The sequence below is a fragment of the Cherax quadricarinatus genome, chromosome 9, assembly GCF_038502225.1.
Source record: "Cherax quadricarinatus isolate ZL_2023a chromosome 9, ASM3850222v1, whole genome shotgun sequence".
NCBI lineage: Eukaryota > Metazoa > Arthropoda > Malacostraca > Decapoda > Parastacidae > Cherax > Cherax quadricarinatus.
Window position 1 is genome coordinate 13,811,913 of NC_091300.1, and position 27,265 is coordinate 13,839,177.

General features: G+C 40.2%; 1 protein-coding gene across 7 annotated transcripts in view; it reads left to right on the top strand.

Annotated features, from left to right (window-relative positions):
• Positions 1–17,514: 17,514 nt before the first annotated feature.
• Positions 17,515–27,265, top strand: part of LOC128686194 (solute carrier family 22 member 15-like) — a gene marked incomplete at its 3' end in the record, with an annotated part of 44,890 nt that continues 35,139 nt past the window's right edge. The window contains 2 exon segments of one of the 7 annotated variants that reach the window (XM_070083249.1): positions 17,515–17,859; positions 25,230–25,329. Coding sequence is in view for 1 of the 7 variants with exons in the window: in XM_070083248.1 (XP_069939349.1) it covers positions 25,249–25,399 (151 nt within the window). 7 annotated transcript variants of the gene reach the window in all.

Sequence of the window (27,265 nt, forward strand, 5' to 3'; positions counted from 1 at the left end):
TGGCACAAGTATGGAATCTGTATTTGAAAAAAAGCATGTTAAGAAACTGGAGAAAGTGCAGAAGTGTGCAACAAGGCTTTGAAAGTGCAGAAGTATGTAACAAGGCTTGTTCCTGAGCTAAGAGACATGATCTAGAAAGAGAAACTAATGGAACTGGACCTAATGACATTGGAGGACAGAAGAATCAGGGAGGAGACTATAACACACAAAGTACTTGGGAATTAATAAGGTAGACAGGGATAGGTTATTTGAGAGGTGAGAAAGGGGAAAGGGCATGTGCACAAGCTACAATTCTACCCCTGCAACCACAAATAGGTGAGTATATACGTACGTGTACACACACATATCCAGTGAAGATGCGGGGCCAGGAACTGTGAATCGATCCCCTGCAGCCACAATTAGGGGAGTACACACACACGAGCCATCTCCTACCATAGTGTGACTCCCCCACCCCGTCCAAAAAATAAGAAAATAGGAAACGTTCACCATCATTCATTCAATTACTGCTTTGCGAGAAGTGTGCTGAAGTCACAGTTCAGATATCCATGAACCAGTTACTATTAGTAAAATTATGTGGAAGGAGTAATCCAATAACTCATACAGTATCTGGGAAATAGGAACCAGAATTGATGTAAGGGGGAGGGAGCTCCGAGCTCCAGTTGACCCTGGTGGGTTTAGCACTTAGTTTTGATTAATAGTCCGAGCTCCAATTCCTTAATTAAGAACCCTTCACCAATTTCAAGGTGTGTTACTTTAAAAGGCCTGAGAGTATAGCTCGAAGTGTTTGGCAGAAATAAGATTCACAAACCCAAATTAAGAAAAATCTACTAATAAGAAGTGGCTCAGTGATTCACAATTAAAATACCCCAGTTCGATCCTTGGGTAGATGGAGGTGTTGGAATGTGTCCTTACATTACACGTGCTGTCCTTGTTCAACTAGTAGTAAATAGGAACACAATGTGGCCAACTGAATGCTGTTGGTCACATCCTGAGGGGGAGACGGTGTGCCTTAGAAATGGCCGGCTCTGAAAGAGCTGAAACATGTTATGACTGTTACTCCATAAATTCAATGGTGAGAGGAAAAAAAAAAGTCTGAAAACATTGCACGCTAACATTTTTACCTTCATGATAAATTTAACTGCAGCACCATCATTACTGTGAACATGTTCTCAAAGATTCGGTAAGGCTTTGAATATATGCTGATGCATTTTTCACACTTAATATTTCCATTCGAGGATATACACCTCATAGCTTAAGAAATTAATCGAAGCATTAGACCTTGTAGTATTATTAGTACAGCCTCTCCTCACCTAATGATGGAGTTCTGTTCCTAAGACCACATCAGTAAATGAATTCATTGCTAAGCAAGGAGCATATTATAATGGTAGTGGGTTTGTGTCAACCATCTTAGATATTGTTGTAATGTCACCTTTGCACCATTTATAATGGTAGTAAGTTGGTAGACAGCAACCACCCAGGGAGCTACTACCGTCCTGCCAAGTGAATATAAAACAAAAGCCTGCAATTGTTTTACATGATGGTAGGATTGCTGGTGTCTTTTGTCTGTCTCATAAATATGCAAGATTACAGGTACGTCTTGCTACTTCTACTTACAATTAGGTCACACTATACATACATGTAGATGTTTATTTATACACACTCATCTGAATTTTCTTTGATTTTATCTTAATAGTTCTTGTTCTTAATACACCTACCATCCGACTTACGATCAAGTTCGGTTCCGAGAAACCGGTCGTAAGTCGAAATGGTCGTAAGTCGAACTTTACTACTGAATATTGTTTTATTTTGGTATTTCATGTTTTACTTTACTTTTTATGTTGTTAGTACTGTATTTTATACTGTAAGGTTTAGGATAAACAATGTTTACAACACAAATAGTTGTTTATTTCCCAGAAATTTGGCATAAAAAACACGGTCGTAAGTCGAGCAGGTCGTAAGTCGGATGGTAGGTGTACTTTTCCTTTTTTGTCCCTGGGGAAGTGGAATAAGAATCTTTCCTCTTTAAGCCATGCGTGTTGTAAAAGTCAACTAAAATGCCAGGCACAGTGGGCTAGTAACCCCTTTTCCTGTAATAATTACTAAAAAGAATAAGAAAACTGTCAAAGTGGGATGTCTGAATGTGCGTGGATGTTGTGCGAATGATAAGAAAGAGATGATTGTGGATGTTATGAATGAGAAGAAGCTGGATGTCCTGGCTTTAAGTGAAACAAAGATGAAGGGGGTGGGAGAGTTTCAGTGGAGGGAAATAAATGGGATTAGGTCAGGGGTTTCAAATAGAGTTAGAGCTAAAGAAGGAGTAGTGATAATGTTGAAGGCTAAGCTATGGCAGGAAAAGATGGAGTATAAATGTATTACTTCAAGGATTATGTGGAGTAAAATAAAGGCTGGATGTGAAAAATGGGTTATAGTAAGTGTATATGCACCTGGAGAAGAGAGGAGTGTAAAGGAGAGAGAGAGAGATTTTGGGAAATGTTGAATGAATGCATGGGGAGTTTTGAACCAAGTGTGAGAGTACTTGTGGTTAGGGATTTCAATGCTAAAGTGAGTAAAAATGTTGTGGAGGGAGTAGTAGGTAAATTTGGGGTGCTAGAGATAAATGAAAATGGGGAGCCTTTAATTGAGCTATGTGTAGAAAAAGGTTTGGTAATAAGTAATACATATTTTATGAAAAAGAGGATAAATAAATATATAGGGTATGATATAGCACATAATGAAAGTAGTTAGATTATGTATTGGTAGATAAAAGGTTGATGGGTAGGCTCCAGGATGTACATGTTTATAGAGGGGCAACTGATATGTCGGATCATTATTTAGTTGTAGCTACAGTTAGAGGTAGATGGGACAAGAGGAAAATGGCAACAAGAAGTAAGAGTGTAATAAAGTTGGTAGAATTACCGACAATATGTAAAGTAAAAGGACACAAGTGCAACTAATGTGACATTTATTGTGGCAACGTTTTGCTCTCCAGGAGCTTTATCAAGCCATTACAAACAATACATGGACACAGAGGGTATATATAGGCTCAGAGTGAGGTGAATACTAGTGAGGTACCATTTCGATGTTCACTAGTGGTAGTAGTAGTAGTAGTAGTAGTGGTAGTGACAAAAGTAATACAATATGGTAGAGCAATTAATTCGTACATGAGTAAAAGGATATAAAAGCTATTACTTGGGTAACATAAAAATAGGTTGGACAAATATAAACTGGAATGAGGCAGCTTGTTTCAGTGTTCACTCTCTGTGCTTTGTGTAGTATAACAGGAGAGACTATGTGATGGCAGGGTTTACTGTTTTCAGGAGGATTCTTGCTAAGACTTCGGAGATAGTGAAGCTGCCGTTGTTTTGTTTAATTGTATTCGAAACAGCGATCAGTGCTGATTCAAGGCACTTGCGTGTGCGGAAATTAGTTTCTTTTATCACTAATTGGGCGTCTCTGAATTTCATAAGATGATTGGTGGAATTTCGGTGTTGTACACAGGCGTTGTTTAAGTTGTCGTTCCTACATGCGTATATGTGTTCATTGAGGCGGGTGTCGAGGTTTCTTGCTGTTTCACCTACGTAGATCTTGTCACAGCCTCCACAGGGTATAGTTGCACTTGTGTCCTTTTACTTTACAAGAAGTAAGAGAGAGGTGGAAGTGTTTAAACTTAGGAAGGAGGAAGTTCGGGTGAGATATGAGCAACTATTGGCAGATAGGTGGGCTGGTGCAAGTATGAGAATTGGAGGGGGGGTTGAAGATGGTTGGAATAGTTTTAAAAATGCAGTGTTAGAATGTGGGGCAGAAGTTTGTGGTTATAGGAGGGTGGGTGCAGGAGGAAAGAGGAGTGATTGGTGGAATGATGAAGTAAAGGGTGTGATAAAAGAGAAAAAGGTAGCTTATGAAAGGTTTTTACAAAGCAGAAGTGTTATAAGAAGAGCAGAGTAATATGGAAAGTAAAAGAAAGGTGAAGAGAGTGCTGAGAGAGTGCAAAAGGAGAGCAGATGACAGAGTGGGAGAGGCACTGTCAAGAAATTTTAATGAAAATTAAGAAAAAAATTTGGAGTTAAACAAGTTAAGAAAGCCTAGGGAACGAATGGATTTGTCAGTTACAGAGTAGGGGAGTTAGTAGATGGGGAGATGGAGGTATTGGGTAGATGGCGGGAATATATTTGAGGAACTTTTAAATGTCGATGAAGAAAGAGAGGCAGTAATTTTATGCATTGGCCAGGGAGATATACCATCTTTTAGGAGTGAGGAAGAACAGGATGTGAGTGTGGGGGAGGTGCATGAGGCATTATGTAGAATGAAAGGGGGTAAAGCAGCTGGAACTGACGGGATCATGACAGAAATGTAAAATGCAGGGGGGGATATAGTGTTAGAGTGGTTGGTATTTTTGTTTAATAAATGTATGAAAGAGGGGAAGGTACCTAGGGATTGGCAGAGAGCATGTATAATTCCTTTATATAAAGGGAAGGGGACAAAAGAGATTGAAAAATTATAGACGAATTATTTTACTGAGTATACCAGTATACCAGTGTGAGAGTAATTGTGGTTGGGGATTTCAATGCTAAAGTGGGTAAAAATGTTATGGAGGGAGTAGTAGGTAAATTTGGGGTGCCAGGGGTAAATGTAAATGGGGAGCCTTTAATTGAGCTATGTGTAGAAAGAGATTTGGTAATAAGTAATACATATTTTATGAAAAAGAGGATAAATAAATATACAAGGTATGATGTAGCACGTAATGAAAGTACTAGTTTATTAGATTATGTATTGGTGGATAAAAGGTTGATGGGTAGGCTCCAGGATGTACATGTTTATAGAGGGGCAACTGATATATCGGATCGTTATTTAGTTGTAGCTACAGTTAGAGTAAGAGGTAGATGGAAAAAGAGGAAGGTGGCAGCAACAAGTAAGAGGGAGGTGAAAGTCTATAAACTAAGGGAGGAGGAAGTTCGGGTGAGATATAAGCGACTATTGGCAGAAAGGTGGGCTAGTGCAAAGATGAGTAGTGGGGATGTTGAAGAGGGTTGGAATAGTTTTAAAAATGCAGTATTAGAATGTGGGGCAGAAGTTTGTGGTTATAGGAGGGTGGGGGCAGGAGGAAAGAGGAGTGATTGGTGGAATGATGAAGTAAAGGGTGTGATAAAAGAGAAAAAGGTAGCTTATGAGAGGTTTTTACAAAGCAGAAGTGTTATAAGAAGAGCAGAGTATATGGAGAGTAAAAGAAAGGTAAAGAGAGTGCAAAAGGAGAGAAGATGATAAGAGTGGGAGAGGCACTGTCAAGAAATTTTAATGAAAATAAGAAAAAATTTTGGAGTGAGTTAACCCTTTGAGGGTCGACAGGCCCTCTCCGAAACTCGTTCTCAGGGTCGGCCAAATTTAAAAAAAAAAAAAATTATTTTCTCTTATGAAAAGATAGAGAATCTTTTCCCGATCATAACGACACCAAAAGTTTGAAATTTGATAGAAAACTTACGGAATTATGCTCTCGCAAAGTTAGCGGTCTCGGCGATGTTTACGGATCGGCGATTTTGCCCAATTTGAGCCCCATTTTCGGCCAATTTCACTGTACTAGTCGACAAAAAACATGAATATTTCGCTAGAACTCCATTTTTTCTATCGAATGGGTGCAAGAAACCACCCATTTATAAATTCAACTATCCAGTACAGTGGTCAGAATTTAGCAATTTTGCCAATTTCACACAAATTTCAAAAGATGCCAATTTCGGAATAGGGTCCAGAATAAACAAGAAAGACATTCCTGGCACTAAAATGACATTTCCTCTAGTCATTAGTCACGTCTCAAGGCCCCTCTTATATTCTTTTGCTTTCCACTTTGAATTTTTATTCTCACAAAAAATATAAGATTTACTGTTATGCAGACTACTGCATTAGTGTAAAAAATGGTATAAATATTATTGGTGCACTTGTGAAAGAATATTAGACTCACCAGTTGACGTGTATTGCACGCTTGGCACGATTTGTTTACTTTTGAAGTTTGGTAAAAATCGAACATTTCTGCTACTTTGAGCTCAATTTCAAGGCACCTTTCATTGTAAAACCAGTCAAAATCATCTCAATTTCAGTAATATGTCTTCCATTCTATAAAATGAGACCAAGAAAACTAGAATACAACAATAAATACCATACGAAAATACACTGCAAAGTCGCTGATTTATTAAAAAAAAATGGAAAAAGTTTTTTTTTTCTCATTATGCACTGTGTGCTGCAGGATTTTTTTTAGACTGTGCACACTGACCACATAGACCCATTCTTTCATATGAAGGCCTACCAGCTTTCTCCCACTAGATTTGAGGTCGCTAGAATTTATGAGTACTAGTACGTCAAAAACCCCTACGCGTAAGACGTACTAGTACGGCGAAAACCCTCAAAGGGTTAAACAAGAAAGCCTAGGGAAAGTATGGATTTGTCAGTTAAAAACAGAGTAGGGGAGTTAGTAGATGGGGAGATGGAGGTATTAGGTAGATGGCGAGAATATTTTGAGGAACTTTTAAATCTTAAGGAAGAAAGAGAGGCAGTAATTTCATGGACTGGTCAGGGAGGTATACCATCTTTTAGGAGTGAAGAAGAGCAGAATGTAAGTGTGGGGGAGGTACGTGAGGCATTACGTAGAATGAAAGGGGGTAAAGCAGCTGGAACTGATGAGATCATGACAGAAATGTTAAAAGCAGGGGGGGGATATAGTGTTGGAGTGGTTGGTACTTTTGTTTAATAAATGTATGAAAGAGGGGAAGGTACCTAGGGATTGGCAGAGAACATGTATAGTCCCTTTATATAAAGGGAAAGGGGACAAAAGAGACTGTAAAAATTATAGAGGAATAAGTTTACTGAGTATACCAAGAAAAGTGTACGGTAGGGTTATAATTGAAAGAATTAGAGGTAAGACAGAATGTAGGATTGTGGATGAGCAAGGAGGTTTCAGAGTGGGTAGGGGATGTGTAGATCAAGTGTTTACATTGAAGCATATATGTGAACAGTATTTAGATAAAGGTAGGGAAGTTTTTATTGCATTTATGGATTTAGAAAAGGCATATGATAGAGTGGATAGAGAAGCAATGTGGCAGATGTTGCAAGTATATGGAATAGGTGGTAAGTTACTAAATGCTGTTAAGAGTTTTTATGAGGATAGTGAGGCTCAGGTTAGGGTGAGTAGAAGAGAGGGAGACTGCTTCCCGGTAAAAGTAGGTCTTAGACAGGGATGTGTAATGTCACCATGGTTGTTTAATATATTTATAGATGGGGTTGTAAAAGAAGTAAATGCTAGGGTGTTCGGGAGAGGGGTGGAATTAAATTATGGGGAATCAAATTCAAAATGGGAATTGACACAGTTACTTTTTGCTGATGATACTGTGCTTATGGGAGATTCTAAAGAAAAATTGCAAAGGTTAGTGAATGAGTTTGAGAATGTGTGTAAAGGTAGAAAGTTGAAAGTGAACATAGAAAAGAGTAAGGTGATGAGGGTATCAAATGATTTAGTTAAAGAAAAATTGGATATCAAATTGTGGAGGAGTATGGAAGAAGTGAATGTTTTGAGATACTTGGGAGTTGACATGTCAGTGGATGGATTCATGAAGGATGAGGTTAATCATAGAATTGATGAGGGAAAAAAGGTGAGTGGTGCGTTGAGTTATATGTGGAGTCAAAAAACGTTTATCTATGGAGGCAAAGAAGGGAATGTATGAAAGTATAGTAGTACCAACACTCTTATATGGGTGTGAAGCTTGGGTGGTAAATGCAGCAGCGAGGAGACGGTTGGAGGCAGTGGAGATGTCCTGTTTAAGGGCAATGTGTGGTGTAAATATTATGCAGAAAATTCAGAGTGTGGAAATTAGGAGAAGGTGTGGAGTTAATAAAAGTATTAGTCAGAGAGCAGAAGAGGAGTTGTTGAGGTGGTTTGGTCATTTAGAGAGAATGGATCAAAGTAGAATGACATGGAAAGCATATAAATCTATAGGGGAAGGAAGGCGGGGTAGGGGTCGTCCTCGAAAGGGTTGGAGAGAGGGGGTAAAGGAGGTTTTGTGGGCAAGGGGCTTGGACTTCCAGCAAGCGTGCATGAGCGTGTTAGATAGGAGTGAATGGAGACGAATGGTACTTGGGACCTGACGATCTGTTGGAGTGTGAGCAGGGTAATATTTAGTGAAGGGATTCAGGGAAACCGGTTATTTTCATATAGTCGGACTTGAGTCCTGGAAGTGGGAAGTACAATGCCTGCACTTTAAAGGAGGGGTTTGGGATATTGGCAGTTTGGAGGGATATGTTGTGTATCTTTATATGTGTATGCTTCTAAACTGTTGTATTCTGAGCACCTCTGCAAAAACAGTGATAATGTGTGAGTGTGGTGAAAGTGTTGAATGATGATGAAAGTATTTTCTTTTTGGGGATTTTCTTTCTTTTTTTGGGTCACCCTGCCTTGGTGGGAGACGGCCGACTTGTTGAAAAAAACAAAACAAAAAAAAACAGGAAAAGTGTATGGTAGGGTTATTATTGAAAGAATTAGAGGTAAGACAGAATGTAGGACTGCAGATGAGCAAGGAGGTTTTAGAGTGGATAGGGGATGTGTAGATCAAGTGTTTATGTTGAAGTATATATGTGAACAGTATTTAGATAAAGGTAGGGAAGTTTTCATTGCATTAATGGATTTAGAAAAGGCATATGATAGAGTGGATAGGGGAGCAATGTGGCAGATGTTGCAAGTATATGGAATAGGTGGTAAGTTACTAAATGCTGTAAAGAGTTTTTATGAGGATAGTGTGCCTCAGGTTAGGGTGTGTTGGAGAGAGGGAGACTACTTTCCGGTAAAAGTAGGTCTTAGACAGGGATGTGTCATGTCACCATGGTTGTTTAATATATTTATAGATGGGGTTGTAAAACAAGTAAATGCTAGAGTGTTTGGGAGAGGGGTGGGATTAAATTATGGGGAATCAAATGCAAAATGGGAATTGACACAGTTACTTTTTGCTGATGATACAGTGCTTATGGGAGATTCTAAAGAAAAATTGCAAAGGTTAGTGGACGAGTTTGGGAGAGTGTGTAAAGGTAGAAAGTTGAAAGTGAACATAGAAAAGAGTAAGGTGATGAGGGTATCAAATGATTTAGATAAAGAAAAATTGAATATCAAATTGGAGAGGAGGAGTATGGAAGAAGTGAATGTTTTCAGATACAGTGGATCCTCAACCAACGGCATTAATCCGTTCCAGAGAGCTAGCCGTTAGTCGAATTAATTTTCCCCATAAGAAATAATGGAAATAGAATTAATCCATTCCAAACACCCAAAAGCATTAAACAAAATATTTTTTTTACATGAAATATACATTTCCCTACACAAAAATGAATGGGACATGCAAAATAAACAATAATTAAATGCCACTTACGTTTATTGTGGAGTTGTTGATGAGTGATGAGATGGTAGGAGGGTAGATGATGCATTGTTTGGAAGGGGAATTGCCTTCCATAAAGACTTGAGGTACTAAGTCCTTTGGTGGGGTTACCTCCCTTCTTGGTTTTTTTAATGCCACTAGGACCAGCTTGAGAGTCATTGGACCCCTGTCGGACAAAATATCTGTCCAGAGAGCTCTGTTTCTCATGTGCCCTTAGGATTTCCCTAAAATGGGACACAAGTGTGCCATTGTACATGTTGCCAATGCGACTTGCAACTTCTGTGACAGGATAAAATTCATCCATAAATGCTTGTACCTTTGTAAACATTGAACACATTTCCCTAATCCTTGATGAAGTCATCTTCCTCCTGCTCTGAAGAACGTTCCTGAGATGTGATCTGTTGCTGTTGCACCTGAAGCTCTTACAGGTCTGCAGTGGTTAGTTCTTCCTCGTCATTCTGCACCAACTCTTCCACATCCTTGCCACAAACCTCCAACCCCAAGGACTTTCCCAATGACACAATAGCTTCCACTACTGGCATAGGCTCCTGAGGGTTATCCCCAAACCCTTCAAAATCACTCTCTTGTACACATTGTGGCCACAGTTTCCTCCAAGCAGAGTTCAAAGTCCTGCAAATCACTCCCTCCCAAGCCTCACCTTAAGGTTTATGCAACTGAGGATATTGAAGTGATCTTTCCAAAATTCTCTTAGGGTCAATTGATTGTCTGAGGTCACTTCAAAGTACTTTTGACTACTTTTGAAGCACTGCTTTTGTGTAGAGTTTTTTGAAGTTTGAAATGACCTGCTGGTCCATGGGCTGGAGGAGAGTAGTTGTATTAGGAGGCAAAAACTTCACTTTACCGAAACCAAACTCCCCTGCAATTTCCTCTTGCAAGTTGTGAGGAGGAGCAGGAGCATTGTCCATTACCAGGAGGCACTTGAGTGACAATTTCTTTTCCTGGAGGTATTTTGTCACAGTGGGGCCAAACACACCATAAAACCAGTCCAAGAAAAGTTCCCTAGTGACCCATGCCTTACTGTTTGATTTCCACAGCACACACAAATTACCTTTGACGATATTGTTTTTCCTGAACACTCTTGGAGTTTCAGAGTGATACACCAATAAAGGATTCACTTTGCAATCACCACTAGCATTACTACACAACATTAATGTCAGCCTGTCTTTCATAGGCTTATGTCCTGGGAGTGCCTTTTCCTCCTGAGTAATGTAGGTCCTGTTTGGCATTTTCTTCCAAAACAGGCCTGTTTCGTCACAATTAAATACTTGTTCAGGTTTTAAGTTTTCAGTCTCTATGTATTCCTTAAAGTCTTTCACATACTTTTCAGCTGCTTTTTTGTCTGAACTGCCAGCCTCACCATGCCTTACCACACTGTGTATGCCACTACAATTCTTAAATCTCTCAAACCAGCCTTTGCTGGCCTTAAATTCATCACTATTTTGAGGCATTTTCTTAATGAGATCATCATGCAACTACATGATGATCTCATTAAGAAAATGCCTTTTCACAAATTATAGACTGAGAAACACTAACTCCTGATAATTGTTTTTCGTTTATCCATATCAATAACAGTCTCTCTACCTCTTCAATTATTTGCGGTCTCCGTTTTGAAAACATACTTACACCTTTCGCAACAACAGCTCCCTTGACTGCCTTTCTGTTCACCAAGATAGTACTGATGGTTGAATGGGATTTGTTGTATAGCCTTTCCAACTCGGACATACACACTGCACTTTCGTATTTTTCAATTATCCCTTTCTTCATTTCCATTGTAATTCTCACCCTTTTTAACACAGGCCTGGCACTAGAAGCTTTCTTGGGGCCCATGGTGGCTTATTTAGTGGTTACAAGCACTAAGAGCACTGGACCGAGCCGCGGGGGCATTGATCCCCGGAATAACCTCCAGGTAGACTCCAGGTACACGTGGAATCGACCGCAACAGCTTGTAAACAATGGCACACTGAGTCTTGGAGTGGTTGGGCCTGCTCAGGCCACACTCCCGCCGCATAGACACGTTCCAGACGAATGCCGTTAGACGAGTTTTTCGCCGTTGGTAGAGCTTTTTTTTATACAAAAGAGCGCCGTTAGACGAATTTGTCATTACTTGATGCTGCCGTTGGGCGGGGGTTCACTGTATTTGGGAGTTGACGTGTCAGCGAATGGATTTATGAAGGATGAGGTTAATCATAGAATTGGTGAAGGAAAAAAGGTAAGTGGTGCATTGAGGTATATGTGGAGACAAAAAACGTTATCTATGGAGGCAAAGAAGGGAATGTATGAAAGTATAGTGGTACCAACACTCTTATATGGGTGTGAAGGTTAGGTTTTAAATGCTACAGCGAGGAGACGGTTGGAGGCAGTGGAGATGTCCTGTCTAAGGGCAATGTGTGGTGTAAATATTATGCAGAAAATTCGGAGTGTGAAAATTAGAAGGTGTGGAGTTCATAAAAGTATTAGTCAGAGGGCTGAAGAGGGGTTGTTGAGGCAGTTTGGTTATTTAGAGAGAATGGATCAAAGTAGAATGACATGGAGAGCATATAAATCTGTAGGGGAAGGAAGGAGGGGTAGGGGTCGTCCTCAAAAAGGTTGGAGGGAGGGGGTAAAGGAGGTTTTGTGGGCGAGGGGCCTGGACTTCCAGCAAGCATGCATGAGCGTGTTAGATAGGGGTGAATGGAGACGAATGGTATTTGGGACCTGACGAGCTGTTGGAGTGTGAGCAGGGTAATATTTAGTGAAGGGATTCAGGAAAACCAGTTATTTTTATATAGCCAGACTTGAGTCCTGGAAATGGGAAGTACAATGCCTGCACTTTAAAGGAGGGGTTTGGGATATTGGCAGTTTGGAGGGGTATGTTGTGTATCTTTATATGTATATGCTTCTAAACTGTTGTATTCTGAGCACCTCTGCAAAAACAGTGATAATGTGTGAGTGAGGTGAAAGTGTTGAATGATGGTGAAAGCATTTTCTTTTTGGGGATTTTCTTTCTTTCTGGGTCACCCTGCCTCGGTGGGGGATAGCCGACTTGTTAAAAAAAAAAAATTTGATCATATGTGAAGAATATTTGAATATTCTCCTGTGTGGCTAATTTGTCCAACACTGACCAGTTTGTGATAAGCAACAAGTGATGAAAGGAATACACTGGTAAACTAGGGACTGCTTCTGGGTATTATTATTTATTATTATTATTAGTAGTATAAGTCTTGTGTTAAGGGATGATTTAATCCAGTGTATTCGTATAATATTATGTCAATGAATCTGGCAAATTTTCTTAATTATACAGTGTATTATAAAATCGAAGGCCAGAAAAGGTAATGGTGAAGCTAGATAATTTTTCTTTAGTATGTAATTACCATTAGAATCAATTTTTTTTTGTAATACATATATTATTCTACCAATTAATGTATAAATAGTATTGTACAGTGTGTACTATAATAGTGAAGAATACTATAATGCAGTGAGAATATTGTTATAAAATGGTATAGTAGGCATAAAATATCAACAAATAAGAGGAGAGAGTAAAGTGCACTGCTTAGCCAGACAAAAGAATTTGAGCTTTTTGGATTATTATTATGTTCATGGGGAAGTAATAACCCATAAGGGTCATACAGCACCTGGCAAATGAGGGGTAATAGTGTTTGATCTGAGGAAGGGGTGGGATAGCCCCAACTGGTTGGATCAAGTGCCTTACAGCATTGTAAGACACTCAAACAGCTTGGTAAGTAGTAAGATATAGTAAGATAGCTCTCACTGGGGCTAGTGGAGTTGGGGGCCTTGCTGCAAAAATAATAATATCTTGATTTCTACTAGTATATGTACAAGGTATACAGGCCTAGCTGACATCAATGACATAATAGTACAGTATAAAGATTACAATGCAGGGTTTACAGATTTTGAATATTGTGTAGTTTACATGTTTTAACCCTTAAATGGTCCAAACGTATATATACGTTTTTTCAACATCTGAAAGTATGTAAAAAAATGTAGATCTTCTTTTTTGTTTTACATTTGAAAACGTGTAAAAAAATTTTTATCTACATTTGTTTTTGTTACATATGAAAATATGTTAAAAACAAGTAGATCTACTTTTGTAGCAATACGAATTTGAATGTCAATTTGTTTGGACCGTTTAAGGGTTAAATTACTAATTACAGAGGAGGCCACTAGGACACCTAGCATGGCTAGGCATTTCGGGCAGACTTAGATTAATTCTAAACTTTAAATTATTACAGATTATGGTATTAAGGCAAAGTGACTACATTACAGTTTGTGAGTTTAGCAATGTGAATGCTTTTGTTTTGGCACAATACATAGTGTCTATATTGGAGTATCATAGGCAAACTCATGACTAGTTAGGATTCATTATTTTAAGATTAAGATTCGTATTTCTGTGTTTATAGTCAATGGGTGAGTGAGTGTAAGTGTGAACCACCAGGTGGTTTACATGTAGTTAGTTTTGGGGGGGGAAAACAGAAATAAGATGTTTTCTAACTGTAATTTGAAAGTGATGAATGTGTCTGCAGTTCAAGAGTTTTCAGGTAGGGTGTTCCAGATTTTAGGCCCTTTGACACGCATTGAATTTTTGTAAAGGTTTAGTCGGACACGGGGAATGTCATAGAGATGTTTGTGTCTGGTGTTATGCCTGTGGGTCCTGTCAACTATCAAGAAAGCATTTTAGGTCAAGGTTAATATTGGAATTTAAGGTCCTGTAGATGGAGATTGCACAGTAGTAAGTGTGGATGTTCTGAACAGGGAGTAAGTTTAGATCTATGAAGAGTTTGGGGGTGTGTTGCCAGGGATGGGATTTAGTGATTATTCTTACTGCGGCTTTTTGTTGGGTTATTGGCTTTAGATGTGTTGCTGCAGTTGATCCCCAAGCACAAATAGCATAGATGAGGTATGGATAAATGAGTGAATGGTATAGTGTGAGAAGGGCAGTTTGCGGCACATAATATCGTATCTTGGAGAGGATCCCCACCGTTTTGGATATTTTTTTTGTTATGTGTTGGATATGGGTGCTGAAATTTAGGTTGTTGTCGAGGTATAGACCTAGGAATTTGCCCTCATTGTGTCTGGCAATTAGAGTGTTGTCGATCTTAATGTTAAGTTGCACAACACCTGCTCTGCTACCAAACATAATATAGTAGGTTTTGTCAGTGTTAAGTGTAAGTTTATTGGCTGTCATCCAAGTTAGAATTTTGAGCAGCTCCTCGTTGACAATGGTGTTGAGGGTGGCAAGATTAGGGTGGGAGATGACGTAAGTCGTGTCATCAGCAAAGAGAATGGGTTTCAGGCGTTGGGATACGTTTGGAAGATCGTTAATGTAAATGAGGAAGAGCAGGGGACCAAGGACACTTCCCTGCGGAACTCCAGTATCAAGTGGCTGTGTTGATGAGGCTGTGTCTTTAATGGTGACATACTAGAAAGGAATGATCTCATCAACAGCAGCCAACATGGTTTCAGGGTCGGGAAATCCTGTCTCACAAACCTACTGGAGTTCTACGACATGGTGACAGCAGTAAGACGAGAGAGAGAGGGGTGGGTGGATTGCATATTTTTGGACTGCAAGAAAGCGTTTGACACAGTTCCACGCAAGAGATTGGTGCAAAAACTGGAGGACCAAGCAGGGATAACAGGGAAAGCACTACAATGGATCAGGGAATACTTGTCAGGAAGACAGAAGCGAGTCATGGTACGTGGCGAGGTGTCAGAGTGGGCACCTGTGACCAGCAGAGTCCCACAGGGGTCAGTCCTAGGACCAGTGCTGTTTCTGGTATTTGTGAACGACATGACGAAAGGAATAGATTCTGAGGTGTCCCTGTTTGCAGATGACGTGAAGTTGATGAGAAGAATTCACTCGATCGAAGACCAGGCAGAGCTACAAAGGGATCTGGACAGGCTGCAGACCTGGTCCAGCAATTGGCTCCTGGAGTTCAATCCCACCAAGTGCAAAGTCATGAAGATTGGGGAAGGGCAAAGAAGACCGAGTACAGTCTAGGGGGTCAGAGACTACAAACCTCACTCCAGGAAAAAGATCTTGGGGTGAGTATAACACCAGGCACATCTCCTGAAGCGCACATCAACCAAATAATGGCTGCAGCATATGGGCGCCTAGCAAACCTCAGAACAGCATTCTGACATCTTAATAAGGAATCGTTCAGGACCCTGTACACCGTGTACATTAGGCCCATATTGGAGTATGCGGCACCAGTTTGGAACCCACACCTAGCCAAGCACGTAAAGAAACTAGAGAAAGTGCAAAGGTTTGCAACAAGACTAGTCCCAGAGCTAAGAGGTATGTCCTACGAGGAGAGGTTAAGGGAAATCAACCTGACGACACTGGAGGACAGGAGAGATAGGGGGGACATGATAACGACATACAAAATACTGAGAGGAATTGACAAGGTGGACAAAGACAGGATGTTCCAGAGATGGGACACAGCAACAAGGGGACACAGTTGGAAGTTGAAGACACAGATGAATCACAGGGATGTTAGGAAGTATTTCTTCAGCCGCAGAGTAGTCAGCAAGTGGAATAGTTTGGGAAGCGATGTAGTGGAGGCAGGATCCATACATAGCTTTAAGCAGAGGTATGATAAAGCTCACGGTTCAGGGAGAGTGACCTAGTAGCAATTAGTGAAGAGGCGGGGCCAGGAGCTCGGACTCGACCTCTGCAACCTCAACTAGGTGAGTACTGATACCTATTAGTAAGGTAGGATTTGAAATATGCAAGTGCATGGCCTCTTATACCATAATGGTCAAGTTTGTGGAGTAGGATGCCGTGGTCTACTGTGTCAAACGCTTTTCTTAGGTCAATAAAAATTCCTAGCGGATATTCCTTATTTTCCAATGATGTGTAAAGCAGATTTAGCATTTTTACAATTGCATCATTAGGCTTTTATTTTTCCTGAATCCAAATTGGCAGGGGTTGAGTATGTTTTGTGCTGTTATAAATGAATATAGTCTCCTGTGCACGAGTTTCTCGAAGATTTTGGATAGCAATGGTAAGTTTGATATTGGCCTATAGTTGTTTACATCTATAGGGGCACCACCTTTATGTATTGGTGTAACCCTTGCTCTCTTGAGTAGTGTCGGGAAAGTGCTAGTTTCTAGTGACTTGTTAAAAAGTAATGTAATAGCATGCGAAAGGACATGAGCCGCTCACTTGTACAATAATGGTGGGACGTGAGACAGATTCCCCGAGTTATTTTTAAGTGACTTTATGATCGCGGTGACTAACGTGGGCTCAGTTGGTACAAGATAGAAGGAATTTGGAAAATTCCCATCTACGTAGTCCCCGGCATGGGCATTAGTACGTGGGATTTTACTGGCGAGATCAGATCCTATGTTTGAGAAGAAGTCGTTTATCTTGTTAGCTGTATCAGTGGGATGTAGTGGTGTTTCATTAGGTTTGGTTAGGACAATATTCTTGTTTTTTTTTTTCAGTTTGTGGGTCCCCAGAATCTGGGAAAGTGTTTTCCAGGTCTTTTTTTTATATCTCCTCTTGTGTCAGCGAATCTGCTGTAGTACAGTTGTTTGACTTTCGTTATTAATTTGGTGAGAACTGATGAATATTGTTTAAGAATATCTTTGTGTATTAAGCCCTGTCTATATTGATTTTGATACTGGTGTTTCTTATCAATGGATTTCAGAATGCTGCTGGTTAGCCATGGGCAACCGAGCCGTTTATTCGTGATCTGTTTCGTTTTTATAGGACAATGTTTGTTGTATAGTCTGTTAAGAAAAATGTCTGTCCAATCGTCAATACCATTGGCATTGGAGAATTCTGTAGGCCAGTCAACAGTCTCTAGGTCTGAAAGCCGCTTGTTATGCAGAGCATTTCGGGCAAATTAGGTCAGTTTTGTCCCAGGATGTGACCCACACCAATCGACTAACACCCAGGTACCTATTATTACTGATAGGTGAACATGGACAACCGGTATAAGGAAACAAGCCCAATGTTTCTACCCTCGCCGGGAATCGAATCCGGACCCTCGGCGAGAGCTTTTGCCACCAGGTCACGGGCCAACCTGGCCTGGTGGCTCCTCCATTCGAAATAAAACATAATTATTTAAACGCCGCGTAACTGACGAGTTTAGCGCTCCCTCCTCGAGTCAGCGCTGTAAGATCTTTGTGAGTTTAGCGCTTAGTTATGATAATAATAATAATAATCTCTCCTTGAGCAGTGTCGTGGCAGCGTTGATGACGTCACGAGCACCCACTCCCGCTGATGCTCGGGATAAACTGACTGAGGATTTATAGGTTTCCCCGAGGAACAGCTGTTGTGGAGGAGACTACATGTGTCACAGCTGTCAACAGCTGTACTCTTGTAAGTGTGGCAAGGATGGACAAGTGGCTGGGTATATTATAACTCTTGGGGTCGTCGACACAGAGCTGTGGTCAGAGACGACGTCTGGTAAATAACAGAACTCGACAGCTCAAGGTTAGTTGTCCACTCGTACAGGTTTAGCGCTTCTTTTATGTATTATCTGTGATTACATTTATATATTTTTTTACCATTTGTATTTTTTTTTTACTTTTATACCAGTCTTCACCCTCATAGAGCTTCTAGTAACATGACCCCGATGGACATATGTCACACTGAATTTATTCTTTGGTTATCCTAGGGTTAAATATACATATGTACTGTGCATATGTGCCTATAACTAACGAAAACTAACATACGTATATACATTTATTTATTTATTTATCATTAAATTACAGATTTAAAGTAATGGGTTATAATAGGTAATTTACACGTTATGTACGATAATTGTACTTATGTGTACCCGTATCTAAATACACTTATTAAAGACAGTCTTTTCTGCAAATCACATGAAGTTATTTTCAAGACTTGTATTCAGACCAAACTACTGTAACTAACACAGTCAATCAGAGACATGTAGATAAAGCCTTTACTACAATTTTTTTTTCTTGCTTATTGAGAGATTTATCAGTTTAAGATAATTTGATACTTGTAGCTATAAAGCTATTTAATAGTTACTAGTAGCAGGAAAGACTGTGCTATAACTTAAATTGCCAGGCATACCATCTAAAGGGGACAAAAAGATACAAAACATCCAGGCCATGGGAAAACCTGGGTAGCCACAGCCACTCAAGAGGGAGAGGTTTTTTAGTGCCAGGAAGGAAAAAAAACTGGCAGGAAATGGCAGAAATCGTACACCAAATCCAGTCATTCCTGGAGTGGAACCACAGTCGATGGCCTCCACTCCAAACCAACAGATACAGATACTAATGCCGGAAAAAAAATCCCCCCCCAGTACCAACAATACCACCAGTCCGATAACATTCTTCTTTGCAAATATACAGGGTCTAAAGCCAGCAACAAACAACAAAATACCTTTCATCCGTGGACTGCTTGCAGAGGCAAAGGCAATGTTCGCGGCTTTCACTGAGACCCACATAAAGGATCACTTGGACAACGAAATATGGATCCCAGGTTACAACCTATACAGATGTGACAGAGTGAACAGGCAAAAGGGGGGGGTTGGCCTGTACATTGCAGAGTCACTTGTTTGCACAGAACTGCTTAATGCCTCAAATGACGTAGTGGAAGTTTTAGCAGTAAAGGTCGAGAACCAAAACCTAGTCATTGTGGTAGTCTACAAGCCTCCGGATGCAACATCCCAGCAATTCCAGGAACAGCTGTTAAAAATTGACCACACTCTGGAAAATCTTCCAGCTCCTGCACCCAACATCTTGCTCCTGGGGGATTTCAACTTAAGGCACCTAAAATGGAGGAATATAGCAAATAATATTGTTGCAGTAATAACACCAGGAGGCAGCTCTGATGAAAACTCACACTCACACGAGCTTTTAAATCTCTGCACAAAATTCAATTTAAACCAGCAAATAATAGAGCCTACTAGACTGGAGAATACACTAGACCTCATCTTCACTAACAATGATGATCTGATAAGAAATGTCACCATATCAAAAACAATATACTCAGATCACAACATAATTGAGGTTCAGACATGTATGCGGGGAGCCCCAGACCGACAAAATGAGACTAGTCACGAGGGAGCATTCACCAAATTCAACTTCAATAACAAAAACATAAAGTGGGACCAAGTAAACCAAGTCCTAACCGATATAAGCTGGGAAGATATACTAAGCAACACAGACCCAAACTTATGCCTAGAACAGATTAACTCGGTGGCACTCGATGTATGCACAAGGCTTATTCCTCTAAGAAAAAGGAGGAGTAGATGTAAAATAGAAAGAGACAGGCGCTCCCTTTACAGGCGACGGAAAAGAATAACAGAGCGGCTAAAAGAGGTCAATATATCTGAAATGCGCAGGGAGACACTGGTCAGAGAAATAGCAAGCATCGAACTTAAGCTAAAAGAATCCTTTAGGAGTCAGGAATCGCGGGAAGAATTAAAAGCCATAAATGAAATCGAAAGAAACCCAAAGTATTTCTTCTCCTATGCCAAATCAAAATCGAGAACAACGTCCAGTATTGGGCCCCTACTTAAACAAGATGGGTCCTACACAGATGACAGCAAGGAAATGAGTGAGCTACTCAAGTCCCAATATGACTCAGTTTTTAGCAAGCCGCTAACCAGACTGAGAGTCGAAGATCAAAATGAATTTTTTATGAGAGAGCCACAAAATTTGATTAACACAAGCCTATCCGATGTTATCCTGACGCCAAATGACTTCGAACAGGCGATAAATGACATGCCCATGCACTCTGCCCCAGGGCCAGACTCATGGAACTCTGTGTTCATCAAGAACTGCAAGAAGCCCCTATCACGAGCCTTTTCTATCCTATGGAGAGGGAGCATGGACACGGGGGTCGTCCCTCAGTTACTAAAAACAACAGACATAGCCCCACTCCACAAAGGGGGCAGTAAAGCAACAGCAAAGAACTACAGACCAATAGCACTAACATCCCATATCATAAAAATCTTTGAAAGGGTCCTAAGAAGCAAGATCACCACCCATCTAGAAACCCATCAGTTACACAACCCAGGGCAACATGGGTTTAGAACAGGTCGCTCCTGTCTGTCTCAACTACTGGATCACTACGACAAGGTCCTAAATGCACTAGAAGACAAAAAGAATGCAGATGTAATATATACAGACTTTGCAAAAGCCTTCGACAAGTGTGACCATGGCGTAATAGCGCACAAAATGCGCGCTAAAGGAATAACAGGAAAAGTCGGTCGATGGATCTATAATTTCCTCACTAACAGAACACAGAGAGTAGTCGTCAACAGAGTAAAGTCCGAGGCAGCTACGGTGAAAAGCTCTGTTCCACAAGGCACAGTACTAGCTCCCATCTTGTTCCTCATCCTCATATCCGACATAGACAAGGATGTCAGCCACAGCACCGTGTCTTCCTTTGCAGATGACACCCGAATCTGCATGACAGTGTCTTCCATTGCAGACACTGCAAGGCTCCAGGCGGACATCAACCAAATCTTTCAGTGGGCTGCAGAAAACAATATGAAGTTCAACGATGAGAAATTTCAATTACTCAGATATGGTAAACATGAGGAAATTAAATCTTCATCAGAGTACAAAATAAATTCTGGCCACAAAATAGAGCGAAACACCAACGTCAAAGACCTGGGAGTGATTATGTCGGAGGATCTCACCTTCAAGGACCATAACATTGTATCAATCGCATCTGCTAGAAAAATGACAGGATGGATAATGAGAACCTTCAAAACTAGGGAGGCCAAGCCCATGATGACACTCTTCAGGTCACTTGTTCTATCTAGGCTGGAATATTGCTGCACTCTAACAGCACCTTTCAAGGCAGGTGAAATTGCCGACCTAGAAAATGTACAGAGAACTTTCACGGCGCGCATAACGGAGATAAAACACCTCAATTACTGGGAGCGCTTGAGGTTTCTAAACCTGTATTCCCTGGAACGCAGGAGGGAGAGATACATGATTATATACACCTGGAAAATCCTAGAGGGACTAGTACCGAACTTGCACACGAAAATCACTCACAGTGAAAGCAAGAGACTTGGCAGACGATGCACCATCCCCCCAATGAAAAGCAGGGGTGTCACTAGCACGTTAAGAGACCATACAATAAGTGTCAGGGGCCCGAGACTGTTCAACTGCCTCCCAGCACACATAAGGGGGATTACCAACAGACCCCTGGCAGTCTTCAAGCTGGCACTGGACAAGCACCTAAAGTCAGTTCCTGATCAGCCGGGCTGTGGCTCGTACGTTGGTTTGCGTGCAGCCAGCAGCAACAGCCTGGTTGATCAGGCGCTGATCCACCAGGAGGCCTGGTCACAGACCGGGCCGCGGGGGCGTTGACCCCCGAAACTCTCTCCAGGTAAACTCCAGGTACAGGAAACTTGATAAAGTTCTCGCTAAGCCTGGCTGGCAAAGCTCTCGCTTCACACATGGAGGGGCTGGGTTTGATTCCTGGTAGGGGTGGAAACATTTCGATGCATTTCCTTACACCTGTTGTCCTGTTCACCTACCAGTAAATAGGTATCTGAGTGTTAGTCGTCTGGTGTGGGTCGCATCCTGGGGGACAAGATTGAGGACCCCAATAGAAATTAGACAGTCCTCGATGACACACTGCCTTTCTTGGGATATCCTGGGTGGCTAACCCTCCGGGGTTAAGAATTCGAATGAAATCTTGTCTTAATAAAAGCTTCCTATATACACGTGTGTTTTGATTTACTAGGTTAAGCAGTCTAAACCTACCCATCAGTATTTGTTGTTTTATTTTTTGTTCAATTTTAGGATGCTCAAAATGCTCTGCATAATCAATGGCTTTGAAATTAGTTTGTATGCTATTCCACTTACTGTTTGTAACCATTTTAAGCTTTTTTTTTTAAAGGGATAAGTTTCATTTTTATTTTTAGGTGTCAGATTTCTGTCAATTTTTCATTCTGTAATGAGGAGGAGGAGAGAACATATGTTCAAGTTTAAAAAATAGATAATATTTCTCAGTTTTATGTATAGTAACTCCCCATTACATCTTTTATGGTGGGATGTCTTGTTGCTTGATGAAGGACTTTATAGCCAAGGAATTAAAGCCACTTTCTCCTTCCTTGACTCAAACTTGATTTCCCCAATGGGTTAAGATTGATCTGTTTAGATTTTTAACCACAGCTACCCAGGATAACCCAGTAAAATCTGTGTCATTGAGGACAGTGTCTTATTTCCATTCGGGTCCTTTAACCCTTTGACTGTCGCGGCCGTATATATACGTTTGCGAGGTACCGTGTTTGACGTATATATACTCATAAATTCTAGCGGCTTCAAATCAGGCAGGAGAAAGCTAGTAGGCCCACATGTGAGAGAATGGGTCTGTGTGGTCAGTGTGCACCACATAAAAAAAATCCTGGAGCACGCAGTGCATAATGAGAAAAAAAAAACTCCGACCGTTTTTTTTAATTAAAATGCCGACTTTGTGGTCTATTTTCGTATAGTATTTGTGGTTGTATTCTCGTTTTCTTGGTCTCATTTGATAGAATGGAAACTATATGATAGAAATAGAGGTGATTTTGATTAATTTTACTATAAAAAGAACCTGGAAATGGAGCACAAAGTACAGGAAATGTTTGATTTTTGCCGATGTTCAAAAGTATACAAATGATGTCATTGTCCAATAAATATCCAAATAGCCATTCTAATACGCAGTCATGAATGGGTTGATGTAATTTTTACAATTATTACAGTATTGCAGTAGTCTGCATAACAGTAAATCTTCTATTTTTTGTTTGAATAAAATTTCAAAATAAAAAGCAAGAGTAATATCACAGGGACCTGGAGACATGACTGATGAACAAAGAAAATGTTATTTTAGAGCCAGGAATGTCTGCATTGTTCATTCTGGACCTTATTTTGAAATTGTCGTATTTTTTAATTTTCGTGAAATTGGCCAAATTGCAAATTTCTGACCATGTTATTGGGTAGTTGAAATCGGTAAATGGGCAGTTTCTTGTACTCAATCGATAGAAAAAATAGAGTTCTGAAGAAATAGTTATGAGTTTGGTTGACTGGAATAACGGAATTAGCCGAAAATAGGGCTCAAAGTGGGCGAAATTGCCGATTTTTAAATATCGCCGAAGTCGCTAACTTCGCGAGAGCGTAATTCCGTCAGTTTTCCATCAAATTTCGTTTTTTTGGTGTCTTTACAATCGGGAAAAGATTCTCTATCATTTCATAAGAAAAAATAATTTTTTTTTTTTTCGAAAATTTTGCGACACCAGAAGCAACTTCAGGATTTGGCCCTTCGACAGTCAAAGGGTTAATCTTGTTCCCCAGGATGTGACCCACACCAGTTGACTAACACCCAGGTACCTATTTGCTGCTAGGTGAACCGGGACAACACTTGCAAGGAAACATGCCCAATGTTTCTACCCTTGCTGGAGATTGAACCACGGACACTCAGTATGTGTGCTCTTATCTGTATTTTTTTTGTACCTCTGTAAGTGTGCTCAAATTATAAGTGTGCTGTCAACCAAACCATGGGACACCCAAAAGAATGTGGAATGCTTCATGATAGCACTTCCTATGAATATAGTAAAATATTAATTATAATTATGATTTAATAATTATAGTACAGTAATACTAATTAATAATAACTTGCAATATAACCAAAGGACTCAGAAGCATACAGTATTAGGTACAGTGAAAGTATTCAAGTAAATTATACTTTGAATTTAAAAATAAAATACTTTCTCTTATTATGACTTGTCATCATAGGACCTGTCTCTTCCTCTTTTTCTTTGATTGAACATGATTGCCTCTCATTTCCCATGTGTTGTATGACCCATAAGGGTTTACTACTTCCCTTGATTATAATATCAGTATCAGGTTAAGAAATTTTTTATAAATGCTGTATTTTTATGATTTAAAAGGCTCAGAAAAATTCATTTGATGATAAAAAAAAATTACCAAAAATGCATTATACAGTTGCAAAAAAGACAGTTCGTTAAATATAAGTAACATTGTTGTTAATTTGCAATGTAAATGACATGACTTTGTGGAAAAGTTACAGATTTTTGCATTGACAATATTGACATGTAGTTCATGGCTGTTGCTTTTGATGATGTGAAGGTTGTGAATGTGTTGATAAATAACTTGTACTTTGGAGAGGAAATTTTTTATATTTTGGCCTGTCCTAGACCATTGTCAAAGCTCATCTGCAATATGATAATGGTCTACGAGGGACCAGAACATTGTCTAAAATTTCTTTCTTGGAGTGTGAGTTATTTGCAGTGTTCCAGCTATGGTATTGTGACTTATTTTTAGTGTTTGTGTTTCATGTATGTACTAAATTTGCTTGAGAATGTGGGATGAAACATTTACTTACATGCACTATAATTTTATTCTTTGCTATTTACAATTTATACAATATAGTGTGTACGTATAATAATTTTTTCTTATTTATTTATTTTTGCTGTATATATTGCTTAAACCAAACATTTTCATTGTTTTAAATAGTGCTCATATTGGATGGGCTCATTTACAAAAATTTTAAAACTAAAATTTGAAAAAATGTCTTTCATATTGAAACACAACAAGATGGAACTTTTGTGGGAAATTTCAGATTTATAATGAAGTTTTTAAGCTTAAATTTGACATGTATTACAAATTGCTATATCAGAGTATGGTAGCTAATAGAACTTTCCCAACTATGGTTTAAATTTATAACTGTTCATTGGCTAATGAAAATTATTTATTTATTAATTGACTAATGCAAGCTGCTTTACTTCCTTCTCTGGGTGGAGAGAGTTCAATAATTTGTTAATGCCCTGTCATTAATAGTTTTATATAAGATTTTTTTTTTTTCAGACATCTTACATGGTATAACATGTCCAGGAGTACAAGGAGATACCAGCTTACTATAGATGATGTTTATGACAAAATCGGACACTTCGGCTTTTCTCAGAAGGTGTATTTCCTGCTTGTGTGTTTCCTTCATGGATGGTGTGCTTTTCACCAGTTACTAACTGTGTTTGTTGGTATGTTGTGGTACTTGTTGTCTTAGTTTGTTTTATAATTTTTATATACATAATTTTTTTTTTTTTTGTATATAGGATGGATACTTATTTGTATATTTTTTCCTGTGCTGTATTTTGTTTGGCTGTCAGTGCTGTATATTTAGCTTATATGTATAACAGATAAATGAATGAAAGCACTGTGGTGTGGTAATATTAGATATAGTGTCCTCTTTGTTTGATTAAGAAATTTAATTCTTAAATTTTTGTCTGAATACTGTATTATTACATGAGTATAGTTGTCTGCCTAACTCGCAATCATTATTTAATATTTACTTAAATATATTTATACATATTCTAAGTTAGTGTTCTGTACTGTACTGTATAACAGGGTTAGTTTTAGTAAATCTGACTTTCCTAGTTAGGAAAGTACAGTGGACCCCCGCATACCGTCGGCATCACATAACGTTTAATCCGCATACCGCTCGCTTTTATCGCAAAAATTTTGCCTTGCATACCGCTCAAAAACCCGCTCACCGCTGTTCGTCCGAGACGCGTCCAATGTGCGCTCTTAGCCAGCCTCACATGTGCCGCCGGTGGCATTGTTTACCAGCCAGCCTCCGCGGTAACATCCAAGCATACAATCGGAACATTTCGTATTATTACAGTGTTTTTTGGTGATTTTATCTGCAAAATAAGTGACCATGGGCCCCAAGAAAGCTTCTAGTGCCAACCCTACAGCAATAAGGGTGAGAATTACTATAGAGATGAAGAAAAAGATCATTGATAAGTATGAAAGTGGAGTGCGTGTCTCCGAGCTGGCCAGGTTGTATAATAAACCCCAATCAACCATCGCTACTATTGGTGGTACAGCTGCTGCTGCTGCTGCTGTACCACCGTCAGCTGCTGCTGCTGCTGTAGTACCGTCTGCTGCTGCTGTAGCATCGTCTGCTGCTGCTGTAGCACTGTCAGCTGCTGCTGCTGTTGTACCACCGTCAGCTGCTGCTGCTGCTGTTGTAGTACCATCTGCTGCTGCTGTAGTACCGTCTGCTGCTGCTGTAGCATCGTCTGCTGCTGCTGTAGCATCGTCAGCTGCTGCTGCTGCTGCTGCTGTACCACCGTCAGCTGCTGCTGCTGCTGCTGTACCACCGTCAGCTGCTGCTGCTGCTGTAGTACCGTCTGCTGCTGCTGTAGCATCGTCTGCTGCTGCTGTAGCACTGTCAGCTGCTGCTGCTGCTGTACCACCGTCAGCTGCTGCTGCTGCTGCTGTAGCATCGTCTGCTGCTGCTGTAGCATCGTCTGCTGCTGCTGTAGCATCGTCTGCTGCTGCTGTAGCATCGTCTGCTGCTGCTGTAGCATCGTCTGCTGCTGCTGTAGCACTGTCAGCTGCTGCTGCTGCTGTAGCACTGTCAGCTGCTGCTGCTGCTGTAGCACTGTCAGCTGCTGCTGCTGCTGCTGCTGCTGTAGCACCGTTGTTGGTGTGGCTTATTGAGAATACCAAGAAACAATTAACCCCAGAGGATTTGCCACCCAGGATAACCCAAAAAAGTCAGTGTCATCGAAGACTGTCTAACTTATTTCCATTGGGGTCCTTAATCTTGTCTCCCAGGATGCAACCCACACCAGTCGACTAACACCCAGGTGAACAGGGAAAAATGCCTGGAACTAGTGCTCATATTGGTGAATTTAAAGCCAGCAAAGGTTGGTTTGAGAGATTTAAGAATCGTAGTGGCATACACAGTGTGATAAGGCCTGTTCTGGAAGAAAATGCCAAACAGGACCTACAGTACTCAGGAGGAAAAGGCACTCCCAGGACACAGTGTCTCATCAGTCATTGCTGCATCTTCAATAAAGGTAAGTGTCATTTATTCTTCATTTAGTAGAGTAGTA